Raw genomic sequence first — 23,132 nt, forward strand, 5'->3', positions numbered from 1 at the left:
TATAGATGGACATAGAAGTTGTTCCCAATCTTTAGCCATTACAAACAGTGCTGCAATGAATAACTTTCATATGTTTCACACATGTGCAAGTGTATGTGTAAAATGAATTCTTAAAAAGTAAGATTGCTGTGTCAAAAATACATATATATTTGGGGTGACCCCATGGCGTACTGGGTAAGTTTGGTGTGTTCTGCTTCAGCGGCCTGGGTTTTTGGATTTGGATCCCAGGCACGGACCTACACCATTCATCAGCCATGCTGTGGTGGCGACCCACATATAAAGTAGAGGAAGACTGGCACAGATGTTAGCCCAGGGCTAATCTTCCTCAGCAAAAAACAAAACAAACCAATTTTAAAAAAACAAAAATACATATATTTTTAAAGTGATAGATATTGCTGAATTGCCCTCCATAGTGTTTGTATCAATTCTCACAAGCTTGCCAAGAGAGTGTATTAACCAAACTTTTGGATTTTTGCATATCTGCTAAGAAAAATGGTATCTCGGTACAGTTTTTATTTACATTTCTCTTACAAATGAGGTTGAGCATATTTTCTTAAATGTCTAAGAGCCATTTGTAGTTCTCTCAACTCTCTGTTTATATTTTTTGCCCATTTTTTACTCTTGGGTTATTAGGCTTTTTCTTATCAATTTTTAGGAGCTCTTTATATATTAGGGAAAATAGGATTTTAATCCAAAGTAGCAAATCTCTGAAGAGCTTCTCTGTCAGTGGTTTTACAGTGTCTTTTAGCAGCAAAGCCCTTTCTTAGAATGAAGTCATAAAAATTGTAAAAACACATACACCAATAAAATTGGAGCTGTTCTGTTGAAGTGGAAGTGAGGAGGAGGTTTTCTTCCTCATGTCCCTCTGACACTTACAACGAATCCCAAGGCAGCGTGGAACACAGTTTAAAAGTGGCTGCCCTACATGACTGGTTGGTCTGTGATTTCAGTTCTAATAACTCTTTCAGCTAAGAATACTTTCTAGTTTCTAACCTTAATCTTAGTGGTGCAGTTGGTACTCGTTACTGCTTGACACAGTTGGGCAATTTGTGATAATTTGACCTCTCTTCCATTCTTAACCTTCATATGTGATTTAAATATGTTATCATTTAACAACTTCTTGTGCCAGCCCCTCCAACTGTCCAACTGTGCCAGCCCCGCCAGCTCTCCAAGTAGAGCAGGATTCTCCTTGAAGTCCAGGACATGTCTTATTTACCTTTGTAGCTGTAACCTAGCATGGTACCAGCTATTGTCAAGGTATAGTCAAGGGCCTATTAGTGCCAGGTGTAGTCAAAGACTTCCATAAGTCTTTGTTAAGTAAAAAAGGAAACAAGAGAGAAACAGTGCCTTAACTGTCTTTATCAAGCAGCACCTACCATACACATAAGCACAAAGCAAATGCCTTTTAATTAATTGTCCAGTTATCCATGGAAACAAGGAAAATCCCTTCATGTTCTTTGAGTTTATAGCTTTCTCCTATGTGCCTTCTTTCTAGAACAACACCATTTACCATTTATTGTGAACTTTGTTATGTACCATATACTTTTGGGCTTTTTAAAGATTTTATTTATTCATTTTTTTCCCCCCAAAGCCCCAGCAGATAGTTGTACGTCACAGGTTCACATCCTTCTAGTTGCTGTACGTGGGACTCGGCCTCGCGCTGGGCGGAGAAGTGGTGCCTTGGGGCGCGCCCGGGATCCGAACCCGGGCCGCCAGCATCAGAGCGCGCGCACTTAACCGCTAAGCCACGGAGCCGGCCCTTTTGGGCTTTTTAAAATTACTTATTTCTAAACCTCATAGCCATGTAAGGTAAATGGCATACTCATTTTGAAGATGAGGAAACCGAGGTACAAAGAGATTAGGTAGCCTTCCCAAGGTCACAGAGCAAAGACAGGCTAAAGCTGAGATTTGTACCTAAAGTTTGCAGACCCCAGAGACCAGGCTCAGTTCTTTTCACTTGTATCACTGAGATCCAGAGCCGAAAAACACTGCGTACAAACAGCACCCAACACAGAGCTTCATTTCCTAGTCCTTTTGCTGTTCTGTCCTCGTGTTTCTGGGACCTGGGGTCGAGCCTTTTGGACTATACTGTTTTATTGGGTGTGTCTGTCTGTCTGTCTCTCTCAAGGTAATTAAATGGAACATAACCTCTTCTTTCAAGGCTTTTCCCTTCATCTCCTTATATCCTCTCCACCACAACCTCCAAAGTGGGCAACGAATGTGCTGAGACTACAGCAGTAGAATGACGGAGAACCAGACTGGAAACATTAGGATCAGGCTCAGCCATCAAAAGTAAAGTAGGAACCCAAGTAACAGTAGCAATGGCAAAAGAAGGGATGGCTTGGAGTTGAGGAGATTAGCAACCGATCCCGGGGAGCTCTGGAGAGGTTTGCATTTTTCTCATAATCACTGGGAGCTGAGTGTCTCCTGACATACAAGCGACCTTTCGGACTAGCCAAGAACTGCTCCACTAAGAAAATGGAAATTTGAGGGTAGGGAGAGTGGAGAAGAGAGCAACCAGCATGAGGACTTTGGGTTCTAGAGGGTGGGAAGAAGGGTAGTACCTGGAGGGGAGAAAACGGTGAACCAAAGGAAGTGGAATAGGACCACAGACTTGTTGGTAGAATTTGCCAGCTTCTCTGAAGGAGAAAAAAAAGCCTGTGGCAAAGTTATTCACCTTAACATGTTAGTAACAATGTGTAGCTACTCACAGAAGTTTTGGGATTATAAAATCTGATTGCAAAAAGGCAACCATTTACCCCAAAGGAATGGACTTCTAATGATGACATTTTAGGCACCAGTCAGAGAAAAGGAGGTAAGAGATATATAGGATAAGGGAGTGTTTTCTGAGGACCCCAGAAATCATAGTTCTGTTTGCATATAAGACCATCCTTCACCACGGGAGAAGAAACAGTTTCTTTCCCTGCACAACTGTAGTCAGATGGCTTAGTGCTGGTCTGCTTACCACAGTGTCCTTCCTCCACTCCTCCTCAGAGTGCTGTGTGGGATTTGACTGGAATCAGGGGAGATGGTGGAGGCTAGAAGCCGTGCAGCCTGGTCATTTCTGTTCTTGCATTCCCCTGAGGGGCCCTGAAGCTAGCTTTGCTTTGGGCTGATTTTCTGCTAGTTTTTGGCCAGGAACACTGAATGTGTTCCAAGGATAGTTGGTTAGAAGCCCAGCCACCTTCAAAAATCTGGGAAGGGAGAGGGTAGAGTATGAGGTGGCTTTCCTTGCTTCTGTGGTTCCTTGCATTGGCCCTCTAAAGATGCAAGGGAAGATTTGAGTCCCATGTCCCATTCTTAGATAGAAAAATCGAGGCCCAAAGGCTTGTGTAAGTTTATGGGGAGTCATTACCTGAGCTGGGATATGACTCAGTGATCCTGACCCCCAGGGTTTTTTAAATTTCTTTTCTTTTTTTTTTTAATAAAAATTGTAAATATTTAAGATATACGACATGCTGATTTGATATATATATGTATATACACATATTGAAATGATTACTACAGTCAAGCTAATTAACTTATCTCCTCACATAGTTACTATTTTTTGTGTGATGAGAGCACCTGAAATCTACTCTCTTAGCAAATTTCCAGTATTCAGTACAGTGTTATTAACTATAGTCTCCATGCTGTACTTTAGATCTGTAGACTTACTCATCCTACATAACTGCAGCTTTGTACCCGTTGGCCAGTATCTCATTTCCCTCACCTCCCTGCCCCTGGTAACCACAGTTCTACTCTCTGCTTCTATGTATTCAACTTTTTTAGATTCCATGTATAAGTGAAATCATGCTGTTTTTTTCTTTCTGTGTCTGGCTTATTTCACTTAGCATAATATCCTCCAGGTTCATCCATCTTGTTGCATATGGCAGGATCTCTTTTTATGGCTGACTAATATTCCAATCATGTATCTACACCACAATTTCTTTATCCAGTCATCCATTGATGGACACTTAGATTGTTTCCGTATTTGGCTATTGTGAATAATGCTGCAATGAACATGGGAGCACAGATTTCTCTTCAAGGTACTGATTTCATTTCCTTTCTGCCCCCCAGTTTTAACACTCACTCTGTGAAAAGAACACAAACTTCAAGGCAGGAAAACTATATTTCCAAGTTGGCTCTCTGATTAAATAGCTGTGTGAAATGGGCAAAGTCTTTTGGGGTATCAGTAGCTTCATTTACATAATTCTCCCCACCACACACACACCAATTAGGGATGTTAGAAGAATGAAATAAAAATAAATGTGAAGATGTTAAGGTAATTTTATTGCATAAAACTAGTATTAAGCATGACCATAATTGGTTTCTTTTTCTTTGATTCTGTTTTGTCTTCCTGTCTTTTGTTTTCTCTCCATCTCCTGTTGAGTAGATTAGTAGATTCCCCTGCCAGGTTCCTCTGAAGATTATTGTAAGAAAGACTCTCAAGGTCAAGTTTCCACTAGAAAACCTCGCCCTGCAATTGCCTCACCATTGAACCCTTGGTGGAGGGCCCAATTCAAAAATCAATCCACATTCTTTTGAGGCAAAATAATTCCAACTGTTTTTTTTTTTCTTTTGGTATTCCAAAGATCTGCCAGCTCCTGTAAGAGTCATGGCAAATATTATTTTGTAGGTCATCCTAGTTTTTCTTCACCACAAAATACTGAGATTTGGTATAATTAGAGCCCAGGGGGCAAATGGCCCTGCTCCTGACCTTTCTCCAATGGGTTTCCCTCATGTCTACCAGCTGCAGCTGTCTGGTTGTGTGTGCTTGGGGGCAGGAGCAGGGACTCATAGCCCAGACCAAAGAGTCAATTAGTACGAGTTAAACTCTTTCTAGGAGCTAAGGCTTCTTCTTTTTAAGGCAAAATTAAGGAACTTCTTTTGTATCCTGTAAGGGGTCGTTAATAAATGGTGAGTGAGTTACTCATAAATTGAAGCTAGATCAACTTATATAGCAAAGTGTAGAACTGAGTTAGTTACCCAAATCACTGAAGCCAAAGAAAGTGCAATATCAGTTTTCTGGATATTTTAGGCCAGAATACTCTAGAGAGACAACATAGCCTTCATACTCTGTTGATTTTTGGTTTTAAATTAACTGGTCCCTTCCTTGTTAGAGGTTTGCAGTGATTGGCATCCTCCTTGATATTAGGTAGGAGGGAAGATTCTAGAATCAGTCAGACATCAGTTCAGATCCTGGTGCTACCATTTCCAAGTTGTGTGACCTTGGGCAAGTTAATTTCTTAAGACTTAGTTTCCTCATCAGCAAAATGGGTATAATCATAACATCTACATCAGAATTAGTAAGAGACCATAAGATAATGTGTGGAAAATCACTCAGCATTGTGCATGGCATATTATTTAGAGTTCTATAAATGTTAGCTATTGTTTGATGATGATCATAATGGATATTATTATTATTAGCCTTTATTATTTTTTCCTATATCCTGAGAATAATTTTATTCTGTTTTTCTAAAGCAGTTGTATTGAGGTATAATTTACCCACCATAAATTGGACTCATTTTCATTATAGGTTTGACTGATGGGAAAGAAAGGATGGTCTAACTCCCTAAGCCTTCCCTCTAATGAAACACACAACTCCTCTGAATTCTCTTCTTCCACTGTCCCACAGTAGGCACTTGCCAAGCTCTACTTGTATCTATTGTTAATTTGTATGTCGATGATTAGTTTAATCTGGGGACTTGCTCATTGTTGTTTGGGGTGGGGGTATGTGTGTGTGTGTGTATATGTGTGCAGCATTCACTTTAAGGAAGACCAGTGAGAAGTCTTCTTGAGACCATTCACTTAGATTCTACTCACCAAATGCATTGACTTTTTGCTACATGGCAACCCTGTGCTAGACTCCATGGAGAAAAGAGACATGTAAGGCAGATTCCCAGTCCTCAAAAAGCAATACATACACATATATACATAGGTTGATAGAAAGAAGATAGAATTTAGAGTCAGGAGACCAGATTTCAACTCCTTTTTTCATCATTCACTACCCTTGTGACTTCAGATAAGTCATTCAAACTCAGGTACTTGTTATTCTCAAATGAAAAATGAAGATAAGAATCTACCTTACTTAATTCACAGTGTTTTTATGAGGCTTCATTGTAATAATGTATGAGAAATCTCTTGGTAAATTGTTGGCTAGGGACTATAATCGACAAATATGAGTTACAATAATATTCAGTTGTGAATTTTGTGCTTCAGACATCAGATACCTTGAGAGGTGCAGATTGAGGGCTGCAGCTATTAGGAATGCTTCGTGGAGGGAAAGGGACTTTTTCTGAGCCTTCAAAATCAGATAGGACTTCAATAGGTGGAAAAGAGTGGGAGGGAGGGAGCAGTCTTGGTGGAGGGATTAAAAATAAGCAAAGACTCCAGAACCCCAGAGGCTGGAACAAGCGTATAAGCACACACCAAGTGATATAAAACATGGGAGGGGTCAAGTTACCAGCATAGTTATAATAGACGGTTCCTCTTCTAAAAGGTCTCCCTCCTTCGAGGCAAGTTAATACCTTGTTTGTCTAGGACTGTTAGCTCCACCAAGGCAGAGGCCTTGTCCTTCTTCTCTGATCCCTTCTAGTGCCTATCACAGTGCCTGGCACATAGTAGGTGCTTAATAAATGCTGAACTGAAAGAATGCATGGATGGTCATGTCAGCTGCTATTCTTGTCTGGCTGCTTTAATATTACCTAAAATCATCAGCCACTGATTTAGGGACTATCTTTTAATTCCGTCTGTGTGGTACAGCCCCATCTGCTGTTGGGATTTGAAATTCTTTGAATGACGTGAATGATTTGAAACGATGCCAATATTCGGTATGATTTTTCTCCACCCTGTCCCAGAAGACTCCTTACCCCCAGCAAACAATAAGGTGACCAGCAAGTCATGTGAGTACAACGGAACCACTTACCAACATGGTGAGCTGTTCATGGCTGAAGGGCTATTTCAGAACCGGCAACCCAATCAATGCACCCAGTGTAGCTGTTCGGTAAGACCCCGCATCTTAATGTCTCTTCTAGTCCCTACCCAAATAAGAGAACTCCCTCTGTACTTATACCTTTAGTCTGAGCCTAAACTGTAGAGTGTTTGAATGGAACATGAATTGCATCTAAATCATAAGCCTCCCTGCCAATCTAGACTCTTTATCAACCCTGAACAACTGTGTTGAAGAGGTCAGATCCAGTTGTATTTCAGTCTTAAAACTTCCAGACAGCTTAAATGGGCAAAGATAAGTTGGTGGTCTTGATCTGCACTCCTTTTCACAGTAGTTATACCACCAAAGCCTTCATCTGAAGGATTCAATTATTTGAAGCCTTGGGAATGCTACTGGCACCATCTAGGGTCACTGGTGGAAAAGTTACTGGCACCATGTAGGGTCACTCAACCAATTTGCAAGAAAATAGAGTATCTCTTGGTTCCCATCTCTGAAGTATTCTACTAACCAGTTCATTCCTGGTGCCCTGCAGTGAGAACTCTCTTGACAAAACATGATTACTCCTGTGACATTACTTGTCAAAAGAACTGTGTATACTTCAGAAATAAAGTATACGGATTATATCTTCATCTAATTGTGCAGTCCAGAGACTGCAATAAATAGAACGAGAAAATGGAGTAAAATGAGTGTTTAAACTGAAGTGTGAGGGAATGAAGTTATATGTAGAAACAAATTTTCTGCCTGTAAGGGGCATTAATGCTGGACTGCCAAGGGAAGTTATAGACTCTCTTCCCTTAGGGATTTTTAGTAAAAAATATAGTATCTCAGTAGTTTGGGAGAATTTGGTTGTGGCTTTACCTTCCTAATGACCTTTCAGGAACCGTTCTAGCCCCAGAATAGTATGCTTCTAAGAACTAAGAACAAGGTTTAAGGAATAATGTTGGGAACATAGAATTTTAGAGAATGGAGATTATGCAAAGACAGACATAACAGCAAGTAAATTGAACCCTCCTCTTTGCCTTGTGCTGAATTGAACTGTCAGTGCAGATCATTTTGTATAATTTTGGATTACCCCAGTGAGCTTGTCTCCTTGGTTTGGAAGGGAGATTCTAGTTAGTGTTATAAAAAGTGGCTACCACACAAATCCTCATTTCCCCCAACATCCAGCTGGGGTGTGATGGGGACCAAGGGATGCAATGAACAGAGAAGAGAGGAGCAAGACGATATTTGGTGGTTTGGAGGCCCATGGCAGCCCTCACACTGACTACTTTGTACCATCTTAGACCAGGATGCCCAACTAGGATTACCAACTCTTCTGTGACTTAGTCCCTGACATGGAGAAATAGTAAATAGAAAAAAACAACACATAATAAAATTTAGGAAGTACCTAGAACTGACTGGGGGAGAGCAGTGGGCAAGGACGTGCCATGTTTTGAGCACCTACTCATCCCAGGTACTGAACCCTGGGACAGTATTACACTTATCCCAGATCCTTATGACCTTAATTCTGTTTCTCCTTGGCAGGAGGGAAACGTGTACTGTGGTCTCAAGACTTGCCCCAAGTTAACCTGTGCATTCCCAGTCTCGGTTCCGGATTCCTGCTGCCGGGTGTGCAGAGGTAGGTGTCCCATATCCCAAGACCCGGGATGCTGCCATCCTGAGTAGCAGGACTTAGAAGAGTGGAAAATACCTGTCCAGGGTTCTAGGGAAAGGGAATTTTCTATGGTATCCTTAGTTTTTAGCAGTGCTCTCATTCATAAAAGGGAAAAAAAAAATAAAAGCACTGATTTTAAGGGCCACTACCTGAAAGAAGCTGCTCTGGAGAGCGGCAGGGGAAAAGGGGTGGGAGTCATCTAACGTGAAAGTGAGTATCTTTATCTCTCCTTCCTTAATCCCTTCTAGCTTGCCCGCAGGTTATTGTATTGTAAAACACAGGCCATTTCCATGCAGGGCCTTAAAAGGAAGAATGGGCCTTGCAAAGTGTTGATGTGAACACTTTGAAGACTTAAGGGCAAATTTAGGTGCATTTTTTGAAATCCCACAGTAAGACGGTGGCAAACTCAGTAAAAGCGAAATGGAAGGCATCGTCTTCTCAGATTATATCCAAAATGGAATTGTCATCTTCTCAAGCCAGTTTTTTCTTCTTTAGATTCCATTTCTTTGATAATGGCACCATTTTTTTTTTCTCTAGGTTCCTAAGATCAACATAGTTACCTTTAATTTCTCCTTTATTCCTTCTTCTCAAATTACCAAATCTATCAACAAGTCTTCTATATCACTCCCTTTCCTTGCTTTCCCTCTGGCAGTATCCTAATTTTGTCTTGTTTCTTTCCATCCAATCAACATATTTTTTGAGCAGCTGCTATACGTTTGGCACTGTGCTAGAAGTTGGATACATATTGGTAAATATAGTAGACATAGAGGGCACTGCTAGACTATATGGCATCTTTATGTGAATTACAAAAACGATCCCTTTACTTAAGATACTTCACTGCCATTTGTCAGAAAATCCTTGTGAATGCACTCCCTGAGCTGTGGCACTCTTGTGTAGTACACAATGTATACAACCATATATGGCATACATAGCAGCCAAGATATGTTCTTTGCTCTTGTGGAACTCACATTCTACCAGAGAAGACAAATAATAAACAAACAAGTAAACAAATATCTAAATGTAAACAATGTACGTACTATGAAGGAAATAAAAGACTGAGATAGAAAATAAGAGGTGAAAGCATTTAGCTTGACTGGTTGGGAAGACCTCTGTGAGATGACATTTAAGCTAGGACTTGAAAGATGAAAAGGAGCTATCCATGCAAAGATCCTGGGGGAAGAGCATTCCAGGCAGAAAGAAAAGAAAGTTCAAAGGCCTCAGGCTGGGAAGAGTTTACAGTATTCAAGAAATCTAAGGATCAGTGTGGCTGGAATATAGTGATTGTGGTCAAAACTGGCATGAGATGAAGCTGGGGAGGTGAACAGGAGTTAGACCATGCAGGAACTTCAAGGCCATGGGAAGGAGTTTGGATTCAGTTTTTAAGTGCATTGGGAAGGCAGTAGAAGGTTGTGCACAGGGGCATGACATGATCCAGTTGATGTCGTAAAAGATCGCGCTGGCTGTTGTGTCCAGACTAGATGGAGGGAGGCGGTAAGGCAAGTGGAGAGACCTGGAGGAAGGTGAGTATAGTAGTCTCTCTAGCGTGAGAGGGTGAGTGTCTGGTCTGGGGACACAGTGCAGAGTAGTGGTTCAAACTGGAGCCTCTGGAGCTCGGCTGCCTCGGATCTAATACCAGGCCTGCTACTTTCTAGCTGGATGATCATAAGCAATGTATTCAACCTTTCTAACGCTTTTTAAAGTGAGGATAATATTAGCACCTACCTCCAAATGGTTGTGAGTTTAAAGGAGATAATACAGGAAAAGGACCTAGCACGGTGTCTTGCATATGGTGAGGACTCAATAATGAAAAACAGACAAATTTGAAATATATTTAGAGCATTGGTTCTCAACCATGGGTGCATATTGGAATTACCTTGGTAAATTTATGTGCAGACCAGGGGTGGGAAGGTGAGGGAGGCGATCCCAATGTGCAGCCAAGGTTGAGAACCACTGAGTTAGACGAAAAAATTACAGGATTTGCTGGTAGGGGATGGGCAGTTGACTTTTATACATTACTGCCAGCTTAATCTTCCAAAAAGATAGCCTTAACCATGCTACACCCCTACTCAAAAGTCTTTATGCTGACATATTGTACTTACTATATGCCAGTCACAGTTCTAAACACTTGGTAGATATGAACTCATTTAATCCCATGACAACCCTGTGTGGTGATTACAATTATTATCCCCATTTTATGGATGATGAAACTGAGGCAGAGAGAGGTTAAGAACCTTGTCTGAGGTCATGTAGCTAGTGAGTCAAGGAGGTAAGATTTCAATCCTGACGGTTTGGTTCCAGACTCCATGCTCTTAACCATTTCACTCCGCCATTGAAAGGGATGGCTCCCTGTTGCCAGTAAAATACATGTCAACTCCCTGACTCTGGCGTGAAGGCCTTCCATGCCCTAGCCTCAACTTACCTTTATAGGCCCACATTTTTCCATTCATGTACCTCAGGTTCCCTTCACATTGTTCCTGTGCTCTCACATTTGTACCTTTGCTCTCTCCTCTGCCCCATAATATTTCTCGAACTTTAGAGTGCTTCAGAATCACCTGAAGAACTTGTTGAAATTCTGATCCCTGGATCACAGCTGCAGAGATTCTGATTTGGTGGACTTGGGGTGGGATCCCAGGACGTGCATTTAGACAAGCCCCATCGTCCATTCTGATGCAGGTGGTCCATAGACTGTTGCTTTGAGAATCCATTCCTAAGACCATGTAGACGACTGAGGGTGGCCTGAAAGGATGGTTTCACATCTGAGTTTATTGCACTTAAATTGAGCCTATTAAAAGTCTGAAACCTGAGGAAGCCAATAGAAAAGTAACCAATGTCAGTCTCTGATTGGTCAGAGCATCTAATTCCAACCGTATGGCAACCAACTTTGGGGTGAATGAGCGGCAGCTGTTTCATGATAAGGAACTGGGAGGAAGAGGAGGCAAACAGCTGCCTAGGTAGCATCTGCACATGTACCGTAAGGGTAGGGAGAAGGGAATTTTGCCTGTCTCTGAAATATCGTTCCCCTCCATCTTTGCCTGTGGAAATCCTGCCAGTTCCTCAAGACGTAGCTCAAATGCAGCCTCCTCAGATTCAAACACGGGTAGTTATCAGGTCATGTTTTGATAAATACTAGCTGGAAGGCCTTTTTCTGTTCTCTGCCTTTCCACCTCCATCCGTAATTTCTCCACCCCTAAATCTTGCTTATCCTTCAAAAGCCAGTCTAAATGCCACCTCTTCTATGAAGTGTTCTTTTAATCCTGTGAGTTAGGAGTAAACTTTCTTCCTCTCTAGGACCCCTCAGCACTTAATCTGTGCTTTTCCAGTAGCATTTATCACCTTATCACGGTTTGTCTTTTACTATTTGTGCTCATGTCTTATCATCCCTACCAAGGTATAAGCTCCTTAAGGCAGAAACTATTTCTGGTTCATCCTTTTCCCCCCACTGCACTAGGCACAGAGTAAGTGCGCTTTGAATATTGCACACTAGCTTGGAAATATTGCCAGAAAGTTAGTCATGGTTTGGATTAGATACTACTAAAATGTTGTTGTTGTATTTTCTTCCTTTGAATCACTGATTGCCTGTGGTAGATGGTACTGACAATACATCGGTTCATAGTCAATGGGTTACCTGGTGTCATTTCTGATTCCCATGTAGTTTTTTCTCCCCCATCCTACTTTAGGACGCTATAATTAATTTTTTTCAAAGAAGTGACTTTATTCTGAGTATCAGTATATGCTTATCCCTTTTGATATGCGTTTTGTACCAGCCCTCATAAGTCAATACGGATTTACTTGTGGCCAAATTTCATTTATGCTTCAGTAGGCCCTAGATCTTTCCATACCTGTTTCTTACAGTGTATGGATTTCTGTACCTCAGTACAGCTGTTACATTTCAGCCAGAAAACATGGGTATTTTGTTCCTTACTTCCTTTCCCACCTTTGCCCTAACTTAATTTGAATCTGCTCCAAAGGGAAGAGAGTCCATACTGAGCAGAGGTGCACATGTGGTTGCTAATATAGCCACCTAGTTGCTATAATCCAATATTTAGGCTGAGATTATTTTGTTTGGGGAAAAGGGTATGTGAAGTCAAAAGTGAAGAATAATTAATAGAAGAAAGGAAACTGCAAAAAAGATGTATTACTGTATCCAAGAGGCAATATAGTGCAAAGGACATAGGCTCTGAAGCCACAAGGACATAGATTTGACATGGCAGAGCTCTCACCTACTAACGATGTTACCTTGGGCAAGCTACTTAACCACTGAGAACCTCAGTTTTATCAGCTGTAAAAATGGGGATTTTGAGGGACTGGCGCCATGGCATAGTGGTTAAGTTCAGTGGACTCTGCTTTGGTGGCCCGGGTTCACATCCCAGGCGTGGACTTATACCACCCATCAGCCATGCTGTGGCAGTGACCCACATACAAAATAGAGGAAGACTGGCATGGATGTTAGCTCTGGGCTAATCTTCCTCAAACAAAAAAAGAGGAGGATTCCGATGGATGTTAGCTCAGGGTGACTCTTCCTCAGGAAAAAAAAATGGGGATTATGAGATCTACCACCCATGGAAAGGTTGTAAAAATTAACTGTGATGACATAGAGTGCTAAGAGAAGGTCTAGTACAGAGTTATTGCTTAATAAGTGATAATTATTATATTTGATATAATAATTACTATGTTTGTTACTCTGGGGTTAAGTAGACTTGCACCTTCTCTTCTATCTTTGATAGTCTTGCTTTTTTTTTTTTGTGAGGAAGACCAGCCCTGAGCTAACATCCAATGCCAATCCTCCTCTTTTTTGCTGAGGAAGACTGGCCCTGGGCTAACATCCGTGCCCATCTTCCTCTAGTTTATATGGGACGCCGCCACAGCATTGCCTAATAAGCGGTGCGTCGGTGCGCGCCTGGGATCTGAACCGGCAAACCCCGGGCCGCCGCAGCGGAGCGTGTGCACTTAACCGCTTGTGCCACAGGGCCGGCCCCAGATAGTCTTGCCTTTTGATTTACGTAATCTCCATATATAGAACCTCCGTATACAAAACCTAATTTCTAGTCCTTCTTGTGGTAACAGATCCTAGGACTAACCATCTTCTCAACAGTTCTCTTGTCACAACTTAAATTTATTTTCTTTTATTATGTCCTCAGAAGCAACAGATAAAAGCCAGCTATTACTGATCATGTATTGTGCCTTCACATACTTGACAGTTCATTAAGTTATTTTTTTGCCATCTCTTCTCCAGCCTAAATAAACCATTCTCTTTCATCTTCCCCTATAAGGACTAAATCCTAAACTTTTGTAAAATTGATGCTTTTTTGTCTCTGCCTTTAATTTCTTTACATCTTTCAGTTGTATATAATGTGAGTGAATCTGCTTTGAAGTTCTAATTTTTGAAGCACCTAGTTATTTTTTTTTCTGTTGAAATGTTGTTTTTACAAGGGTATACTTTGTGTAAGCATATTACTCATACAGCAGGGAACCCAGACACGCTTCTTCCCTATGCTGGCCACCCTAATTGCAGGCAAAATACTGCAGAAGAAACAACCTTTTGAGTGCTGAACTTGCAAACCTTAATATAAAGGGCCGCATTGAAACAGGCTCTCTGCACTGTCACCGAACACTGATGTGTGCCTTTCTTCCTCGGTCAGACAGCAATCTTAGCCGTGGATTGAATCTCAGGCCCCGCCTCAGTTGTTTAGACATGTCTTTGAGGCCAAGACCGTCAAGAGAGTGTTGGCAGGGTGCGTGTCATTGCTGGCGCTTCAGCAAACATCATCTGGACTGGAAGTGTAGCTCAAACAGCCACTGGAACCTTAAGGGAAACTTTATCAAGAGAAAAAATCTCTTCAGAGATTGTACAACTGCCACGTTCTGGGCAGTCAGGCCTCAAACCCAAACCCACACCCAGCTTCCCTCCACCCTTTATCATTTCTGCTTCCTGTCTCCTGCCTATCTTGCCAAAGCAAAGGGGAAGACTATGTACTTGGACTCTAGACAAGGGAGAGGTATTTGGGGTAGGCTATCAGCTGTATCGAGAGCCAGGCCTGCATTTGGTAGATGGTGTACATATGTAGCACTTACTATGTGCCAGGCAGTGGTCCAAGCGCTTATATGTGTAATAGCTCATTTGATCCTCACAACAAAGGAGGAACAATTATTATCCCCTTTTTGCAGATGAGGAAACTGAGGCAGAGAAGTTAAGTGATTTTCCCAGGGATACATGGTAGTAAGTGGCAGAGCTAGAATTTGAACCTTGTCAGTCTGGCTATAGAGTCCCAAGTTCTTACACTACCTGGTGGGAGCCATTCATAGGAGTGTGACAAGGGCCTCTCCTAATGCAGGGGAATAAAGGGAGAGAGAGGACATGCATGGAACATTGGCATAGGCAGATAATCCTAAGGGAGTAACTACACTGCCCATCTTTCCCCATCAAGGCCTCAACCTACCTACTCCCAACCACAAGGGAACAACCTCATTCTACCCTTCTTTCTTTCTAGGCTCAAAGAGGCCCAAGTGTAAATATCTACCTTCTTTCATTCAGCAAACATTTGTCGAGCAGCCACTAAGCACCTGGCACTCTGCTGGCGCTAGGGATGTAATAGTGAACAAACCAGACGTGGAAGCTGCCCTTGCAGAATTTAGTGGGGAAGACAGACATTTATCAAGTAATGACACAAGTAAATAGAAAATCACAGTTGTGCCACATGCTACAAAGGAAAGGTGTTATAAAAGGCAATAATTTAGAGGGGTCGACCTAGTTGGGGAGGTAAAGGAAGACTCCTAGGACTGTCTCTCCAGCCTCAACTCACACCACATTCCTCTTCACTCTCTGCACCCCAGGGAGACGCACAGGAACGATTGACTCAAAAGTTAGGGAGATAACTGGTGGCAGCTCTATCCTCCCAGGATCCCTGATTTCTGAAGTCACCATGAAACCAGTCACCCCATGCTGTAGGAGTGTCTGTACTGTCCTTCCTGCATTATACATGCTGCACAATAGTCTAGTTTAGGCTTTTCTTCTTAAGGAACTATTTGATTACATTGGTGAGTGACTACCATGCCTTACCATATTATCCAATTTCAGTTCTTCAGCTTGTTTTTAAAGGCCCTCTGTAAAACAGTCTGACCCTTCCTTAACCTACTACCCATCCTCATTTCTCTGACACCGACACACCCACCTTCTTCTCTAGGCTGGCTGTTCTCTGTCCTTTAATATGCTGTGTTCCTTCGCATCTTCACCCCTGTGATGTGCCTCTCTTGACTGTTACTCCCCATAAGCTTGGAATAGCTTTCCTCCACTCTTCTACTGATTAGAGTCCTACCCATCTTTCAAGAGCCCAGCTGAAGTCGCACATCTTCTAGATAGTCTTGCCTGATTGCTCTAGTCCTCCTCACTGATCTTCTTTGACCACTGTCAGGGCTTAGTCTGGTTAATAGAGTTCAGCATTTAAAAATATTTTTTTGTATTGTTCATTATTTCTTGGGTCTTGGCTCCTCAACTAGGAAGTTCTATAAAGAAAGGACAATCTTCTTCTTCCTTTGTTTCCGCTAGCATGATATTAAGCATGTATCTTGTGATGAATTTATTAAAAAGAAAGAGAGCCACAGTTACGAAAAGCTTTTGACAGCGCTCCCAGTGCGGTCCTGGCTAGGGAGACAGGAGAAATGATTGAACTCACAGCTTACTCAACTCAAGCTCATTTATCCAACACATCTCCAGTGAGCCCAAGGAGAAAATTGAATCTCTTTTTATAAAATCAAGATATTTCTGCTAACTCCTTCAAAGTAACTGAAACTGGAAGCAACTGTTTAAAAGCAATTTGTCAGTGATCAAGAAAACTGCCCTTTTACCTAAGACTTTCAATTTCTCTTTCCAAAAAATTACACCTCAGACAACATCTCAGCTGGAATGCAGCGATCTCGAGGGAAACAGTGTTTGAGATATTTCACTTTTTTAATATCATAAAAATCTATCAAATTTTTCAAAATCCAAGAAAACTGGAGAAAATAACAGCAACTCCAAATATAGATCCTCACATGTCAGTCTAGAGTTGTTTTTGCCCACATTTTCTGCAGAAATACTACCATCTCCTGGTCATAATGATAGAAAGGAATCATTGTTAATGAGAAACACTACTTAAAAAAGTAAAAATTAACTCAATAATTTTTGAGTTGGTATGCTCTCACCTAAACTTCAAAATGTGTTGAAACACTCTGATCTTTTCATAGCTACAGAAGTCTGACCACCATTAGTAATCCCTTTGCAAAAGTGAATCATTGATGTTCTTGAATGTGGGACCATCTTAGGGATTTTCTATCCTTGCCTACCTCTCCTCTTCTTCTAAATCCCAACTGGAAGCTTTCTTCTTCCATGGAAACTTTCCAGGTGGTTTTTGTTCTCTCTCCATCCCTTGTACTCAAAATTCATCTCCACATGCTTGCTGACTGTCCCAGGACTCCCACCCCTCTGAGGTCATCATGTTCCTTCTTGGCATGTCTTTTATGTTTAGAATGTTTCTTAGATGGAAACTCTTTCAGACAGTGGATGAGACAGCATTGACTTTCATACTGAGCTTAACAAATTAATAACGATGATTCCTAATTGGCCATCTGGGATATCCTGTCAAGGTCAATAATGCCCCATCCTGTTGTGGGGGTGGAGGGTTTTTCATGTGTACATGAGTCTGGTTCTACAATAAAAATAAGGCATTCCCAATGAAGCATTTCAAAGCAATTATTTTTTCACGAGTGGTTAAAGCCACTCTTCCTTCAGCCTTGTCCTTCTAAGTACTTCAAGGGGTGCCATGACTGCCTAGAAACACACCACTGGATATGCCCACTACTCTCATTAGAATAGTCTTCATGAGCTTAGATCTCAACATTTATAGAAATTAATCTTTGTTGAGTGACAGTATAAACAGAGGAAAAAGAAACATGAGAAAGAAGAGTGATGTCAAGCAGAGGAATCATATTTGAATATAGTAGTACCCCCTTATCCACGGTTCCACTTTCTGCAGTTTCAGTTATCTGTGGTCAACCGTGATCCAAAAATATTAAATGGAAAATTCAAGAAATAATTCATAAGTTTTAAATTGCGTGCCATTCTCAGGAGCGTGATGAAACCTTGCACCGTCCCACTCTGTCCTGCATGGGACATGAATCATCCCTTTGTCCAGGGTGTCCACACTGTATACACTACCCGCCTGTTAGTCACTTAGTAGCCATCTCGGTTATCAGATCGACTGTCTTGGTGTCATAGTGCTTGTGTTCAAGTAACCCTTATTTTACTTAATAATGGCCCCAAAGCCAACTTTATTATTATAGTCACGTGCTGCATAATGAAGTTTTGGTCAACGACAGACTGCATATATGATGGTGGTCCCATAAGATTAGTACCACATAGCCTATGTGTGTAGTAGGCTCTACCATCTAGGTTTGTGTAGGTACACTCTGTGGTGCTCACACAATGACAAAATCTCCTAACGACACATTTCTGAGAACGTATCCCTGTCATTAAGTAACACATGACTAGGGGCTGGCCCCGTGGTTTAGCAGGTAAGTGCGTGTGCTCCCCTACTGGCGGCCCGGGTTCAGATCCTGGGCGTGCCCTGACCCACTGCTTGTTGGGCCATGCTGAGGCGGCGTCCCACATATAGCAACTAGCAGGATGTGGAACTATAACATACAACTACCTACTGGGGCTTTGGGGAAAAAAAAAAAAAGGAGGATTGGCCATAGATGTTAGCTCAGGGCCGGTCTTCCTCAGCAAAAAGAGGAGGATTGGTATGGATGTTAGCTCAGGGCTGATCTTCCTCAAAAAAAACAAAAAAAGTAACACATGACCATAGTTATTGTTGTTAATCTCTTACTGTGCCTAATTTACAAATTAAACTTTATCATAGGTACGTATGTATAGGAAAAAACATAGTATATATAGGGTTTGGTACTGTTCACAGTTTCAGGCATCCTTTGGGGGTCTTGGAACATATTCCTTGTGGATAAGTGGGGGCTACTGTATTACCTGCACTACAACTGTAAGAACTTATAAAGCCCAGGTCTCTATAGCCCCGGCAAAGTGGACAGTTGTTATAATTATCCGTTGATTCAAGCAAATTGCTGGAATGACTACATCTACTTTTCCCTTGGCTTTGGCTGTTAAACCAGACCCACATCCCCTACTGTCACCAAGTAGTCCAATTCTCTTTGGATAGGGCCAGGAAGCCAAAGTGATGGTCATGGAAAGAAAAAGCTGACTGCTTTTCATTCCCAGATGTATAGGCAGTAAACATCAGTAGATCATTGAGTTTCCCTTCTCCGTCCTGCTTGTTATTTTCTGTTTATGGATGTGGTAGCACAGGACTCAACTTTATTTGGGTACTTGGATTTTTACCACTCCACTTTATGACTATGTAAATTGCACTGCCTCCCAGTGAAGCAGATATCTGTCCTCTTAAACCTTATTTTAAGCCAAGAGAGAAAAAGGAGTTTAAATAAAATGCCAACTCCTCCTCTAAAAAGATGAAAATAAGGAGAGGACTAGCATAACTACGAAAGAATCTAAGCCATTGCAGAAGGAATGAGCTGAAGAAATCTTTGCAGCCACTTTTTTTTTTGTATCTCTAGGATTCTGGCTTTAGAAATGTAATGATTTAGAAATAAAATGATTCTCTTTCTATGTGTAGGCATACATTTTCTTTCTGCTAGGCTTCATTTGTTTGTTTAATCCAGATCCTTTCCTTTGTTAAATACCTAGCACAATTGTGCGAGTCCCTTAAGTTGGGCCTTCCCCATGTGTAAGCTACTCTTGAGGAGGAGGAAGAAGTGGAGGGAAAGGATAGGAGAAGAGGGAGAGGGAACAACAGCTAACACTTCATAACACTTGCAGTGTGCCAGGCACTGTTCTAAGCTCTTTGCATATACTTGTTCATTTCATCCTCACAACCCTATGGGGTAGGTATTATTGTCTACATTTTAGTAATAAGAAAACTGAGGCACAGAGAGGTTCATTTACTTGCCCAAAGTCACACAGGTAAGAAGGGACAGAACCAGGATGTGGACCCAGGCAGTCTGACTCTGGGCTGTTCTCTTAGCCATTACTACTAAGGGGAAGTGAACTTCTCAACTTGGGGAAGTGAAGCAACTTTGGGGACTCTGTTAACTTTGAGGCTACTGGGAGGAACAGACTATGTGACGCCTCTGTTCCCAGGGGCCAGATATGATAACACTTCCAGCAGATTCACTGGGACTACTCTGAGATGCAAAGAGCCCGTTGCTAACCATAAACTTGGATCTGTTTAGCTATGTCTCCATTGAAAGAGCAGAGTATGGGTCGTGGGCACCATCTAGCTAATAGTTTTTTTAATTCCCTCTCCCATGATTCCCTCCTGCAAACGTATGCACTCTCACAATGCACTTTTTAAAAAGTACATATTTCTGATTTCTCTGGATAAATGCTTTTGTACTCCTCTTCAGATTTGGCTTGCTGCTGTTGGCATGAATTCCTCCTTGTCTATGACTTAGTATTTCTCAAGCAGATATTTTGTTTGAAGTGCTGAGCTTGTATTGACAGCCCAAACAATAAAGTGCTTTATTTGACAATCAAGTATTCTTTAAAAAAATGACTATCCACTTCACAAGATACTGGGGGACCTCTTACAGTACTACATATCATTATTGGGAGCTCAGATGTCTACCAATGGAGAATCCTTATACCAGTGTTCTTCAAAGTTGCCCTCCGATTTCAGCATGCTTGCTCCCTCTGAAGAGAATGTGTAGAATTAGATGTTTGGCATAGGCCCCCCAGAGTCATCTGCTCCCTTTCCCTCTTTCTTCTGCAGCTTGGGTGTTAAGTACTGGCTATAAAGTAGCCCAGCCGCGGAACCTGGCATGTAGTAGGTGGAGATTTCACGATCATTTTCTTCCTCTCTGCCCTCTCACATTTTCATTCAAAAGACTTTTAGCTATTTCCCCTGATTCTGCTGATTGCAACTTGTTCTTCTGAAAATACAGAGATCACTTTCCCTTGTCACAGAGATCACTTCCCCGTCTCGAGGATTCATTTAATTTCTATTTGCCTTATGATTAGAGGGACCATATAATTTATCATCCAAACCGAGACACTTTTGAAAGTGAGAGGGGCAATCTTAATAATTCTGCCTGCCAGAGAAAGAGGCATAAAACTGGGTTGTCCTAGATAAATCAAGACCTATGGGCACCCTATTTATGATGTTGTGTGTGGTTCACAAGTGGCCACATGCTGGCGTAGTTTTGCTGTCTGAGGCTTATCTTCATGGGTATCTCATAATCTCATTGTACATTTAGTCCTTTTGAGAGGACAGGGTTTACTTCTGTGACCTGCTCAAGCCAACCAGAGATTAATAGAAGCAATGGGAGTTATAAACAATCTGAATTTTAGCCTAGCTCTTGACCGTTTTTCAAATACTTGTTCTCCATTTCTCCCATTACCAGAAAGCCAAGCCATTCCAGCTCCATAGGGTACCACTCAGAGTATAATTGAGGTTTGAATAAACAAGACATGTGGCTTTTAAGGTTAAATGAATATTGTTTGACATACAGTACACCAGAGTTGTTTTTCATTTTGGTTTTAAAAATTGGTTAAAATTACATCTTGTTGCTTCTCGGAATTAACTAAAATCCATCTGTCTCCATTAGAATCGCTGTTGTTGTTTTTTTTTTTTTAAAAAAAAGCCTTGGCTGAAAAAAGGCTCCCTCTCAAGATACTTTGTCCAGTGAATCTGGGGAAAGAAAGCAAAGAAACAGGTTTTTTAGGTTACTGGTGCCTACTTATTTCTTTTACATATTTTGTGTCTTATATACATCTAAGTTATATCTAAGATATAATATCTAAGATTGTAAATGGGCAAACCAATTTTTAGCTGTCCAGACAGACCTTGCCCAGGCCTAAAGGACCACTTACAGCCATACAAAATGTGAACATTTAAGAAGATAATTCCAGTTTAACTATGGCTCAAATTATATGGATAACTAAAATGTTAAAACATTTAGCAGCTACTTATAGAACATTCAAGTTTAGAGAATGCCATTTTGATGACTTTGAAAGCTCAAAGGCAACAAAATACTAGTAGTTCCTACTTGAGAATATATATACAGAAGTAATAGCTCCAGTAGTTTTTAATAAAGTGAAATAGTTCAAATTTAGGTACACATGACTGTCTGCAAATGCTTAGGTGGTTGTGACACATTTATCTCAACTTGTTACTGGGAGATTAATAGTCTGTTTCCATGCTTGATACTGACTTGCCTCGTCATATTGCCATCTTGTCTGTGCTCATTTAACAGGGATTATATGCTTCTATATTGCTTCGAGATTCTGACTGGACTATAAGTATTTAAAGACACTATTTAAAAGCCCTTTGCAGCTCTAGGGTCTAAATGTAATAAATTGAACTTCTCAGAAGGCCATGCTGAATAAACCTTTCATGTCAATACCAGTCATTAAATCTACATTTAAAAAGAACATTTGATGAAGACAGCTATTCTATCATTTTTCTTTTGTAATTTGTTATTTTTTGGCTACTTAGATTAGGCTTGAAGCCACATCCTATAGCTTTTACATTTTGTTTTGCCTTTTGCTGGTGAATCTTTTCTGATTTCAAATCTCTCTGGTCCCATATTTTCATTTCTCTCAGGACGTGGCTTAGACCCACCACTGCCAGGTAAAATGGAACAAGTAAATCCAACTTCATCACCACTCAGCCGCTGTCAGGGGCAGTATCATTCCCCAGCTCTCGAGATTTGCAACCCAGAGTCATTCTATACTGTTTTCTCCTTTTCCTTACTCCTCTATTATCAAATCGTCCATCAGCGTTTTATCATTTCCTTTTTATCTGAAGTAGTCTGATTTGCCCCTTCTTCTCCATTATTTTATAGATTTTGATGGTCTATCACATATTACTACAACAGCCTCCTAGTCAGCCTTCCAGATTCTAGTTGCTCCCCAACTAGTCAACACTCCATTGAAAGGATAAGCTTCCACGAATATCACTTTTACCATAGGAACCTCTACGTAAAAACTGGTAACAGGATCAAATTGTGAATTCTGCAGTCTCTTTTTGAAGTCCATGCAACAGTCATTTACCACCCTTATTTACCTCAACAACCAGTCCCCTTCTCTTCCTCCCTTCTTTACCCTCCCTCTCCCTCTCCCTCTCTCCATCAGCCCCATTTCTCTTGTTTCATATCTGAAGTTTCTAGTCAAGCCACACTTTGCTTGCTGTCTCCAGCTCTGGTCCTTTGCAAATGCCATTCCCTTCAATTGAGATACCCTCTGCTCACATGACTGTCTGTTTATACCCTGCAGTATCTACTTCTAAAAACGTGACTTAATAGTTCTTTTGGGAATCTTTCCATGACTACGTCTGGCTGCTCACTCCACCTATTCAGTATCTCCTAAGCACATACATTCCATTTGTATTTCCAGTTGTTACACTGTTTGTGTGTTTTTAGTCTATTTCCTATATTGATTTCTTGTCACCTCTAAACAGGTTATAAATGTCTTGAGGGCAAGGGCACAGCCTA

The 23,132-nt window shown here is 41.2% G+C and overlaps 1 protein-coding gene across 10 annotated transcripts in view; it reads left to right on the plus strand.

Annotated features, from left to right (window-relative positions):
* Positions 1-23,132, plus strand: part of CHRDL1 (chordin like 1) — a 113,402-nt gene that overhangs the window by 62,384 nt on the left and 27,886 nt on the right. For 7 of the 10 annotated variants that reach the window (XM_087427111.1, XM_087427110.1, XM_087427104.1 and 4 more), the window contains 2 exons: positions 6,837-6,982; positions 8,453-8,546. In XM_087427111.1, coding sequence (XP_087283237.1) covers positions 6,837-6,982; positions 8,453-8,546 — 240 coding nt within the window. The remainder of the gene's footprint in view (positions 1-6,836; positions 6,983-8,452; positions 8,547-23,132) is intronic. The other 3 variants (XM_087427105.1, XM_014795342.2, XM_087427106.1) reach the window with 1 other exon arrangement.

Source organism: Ceratotherium simum, chromosome X (genome assembly GCF_057802395.1).
Source record: "Ceratotherium simum simum isolate JZ-2026a chromosome X, ASM5780239v1, whole genome shotgun sequence".
Lineage (NCBI taxonomy): Eukaryota > Metazoa > Chordata > Mammalia > Perissodactyla > Rhinocerotidae > Ceratotherium > Ceratotherium simum.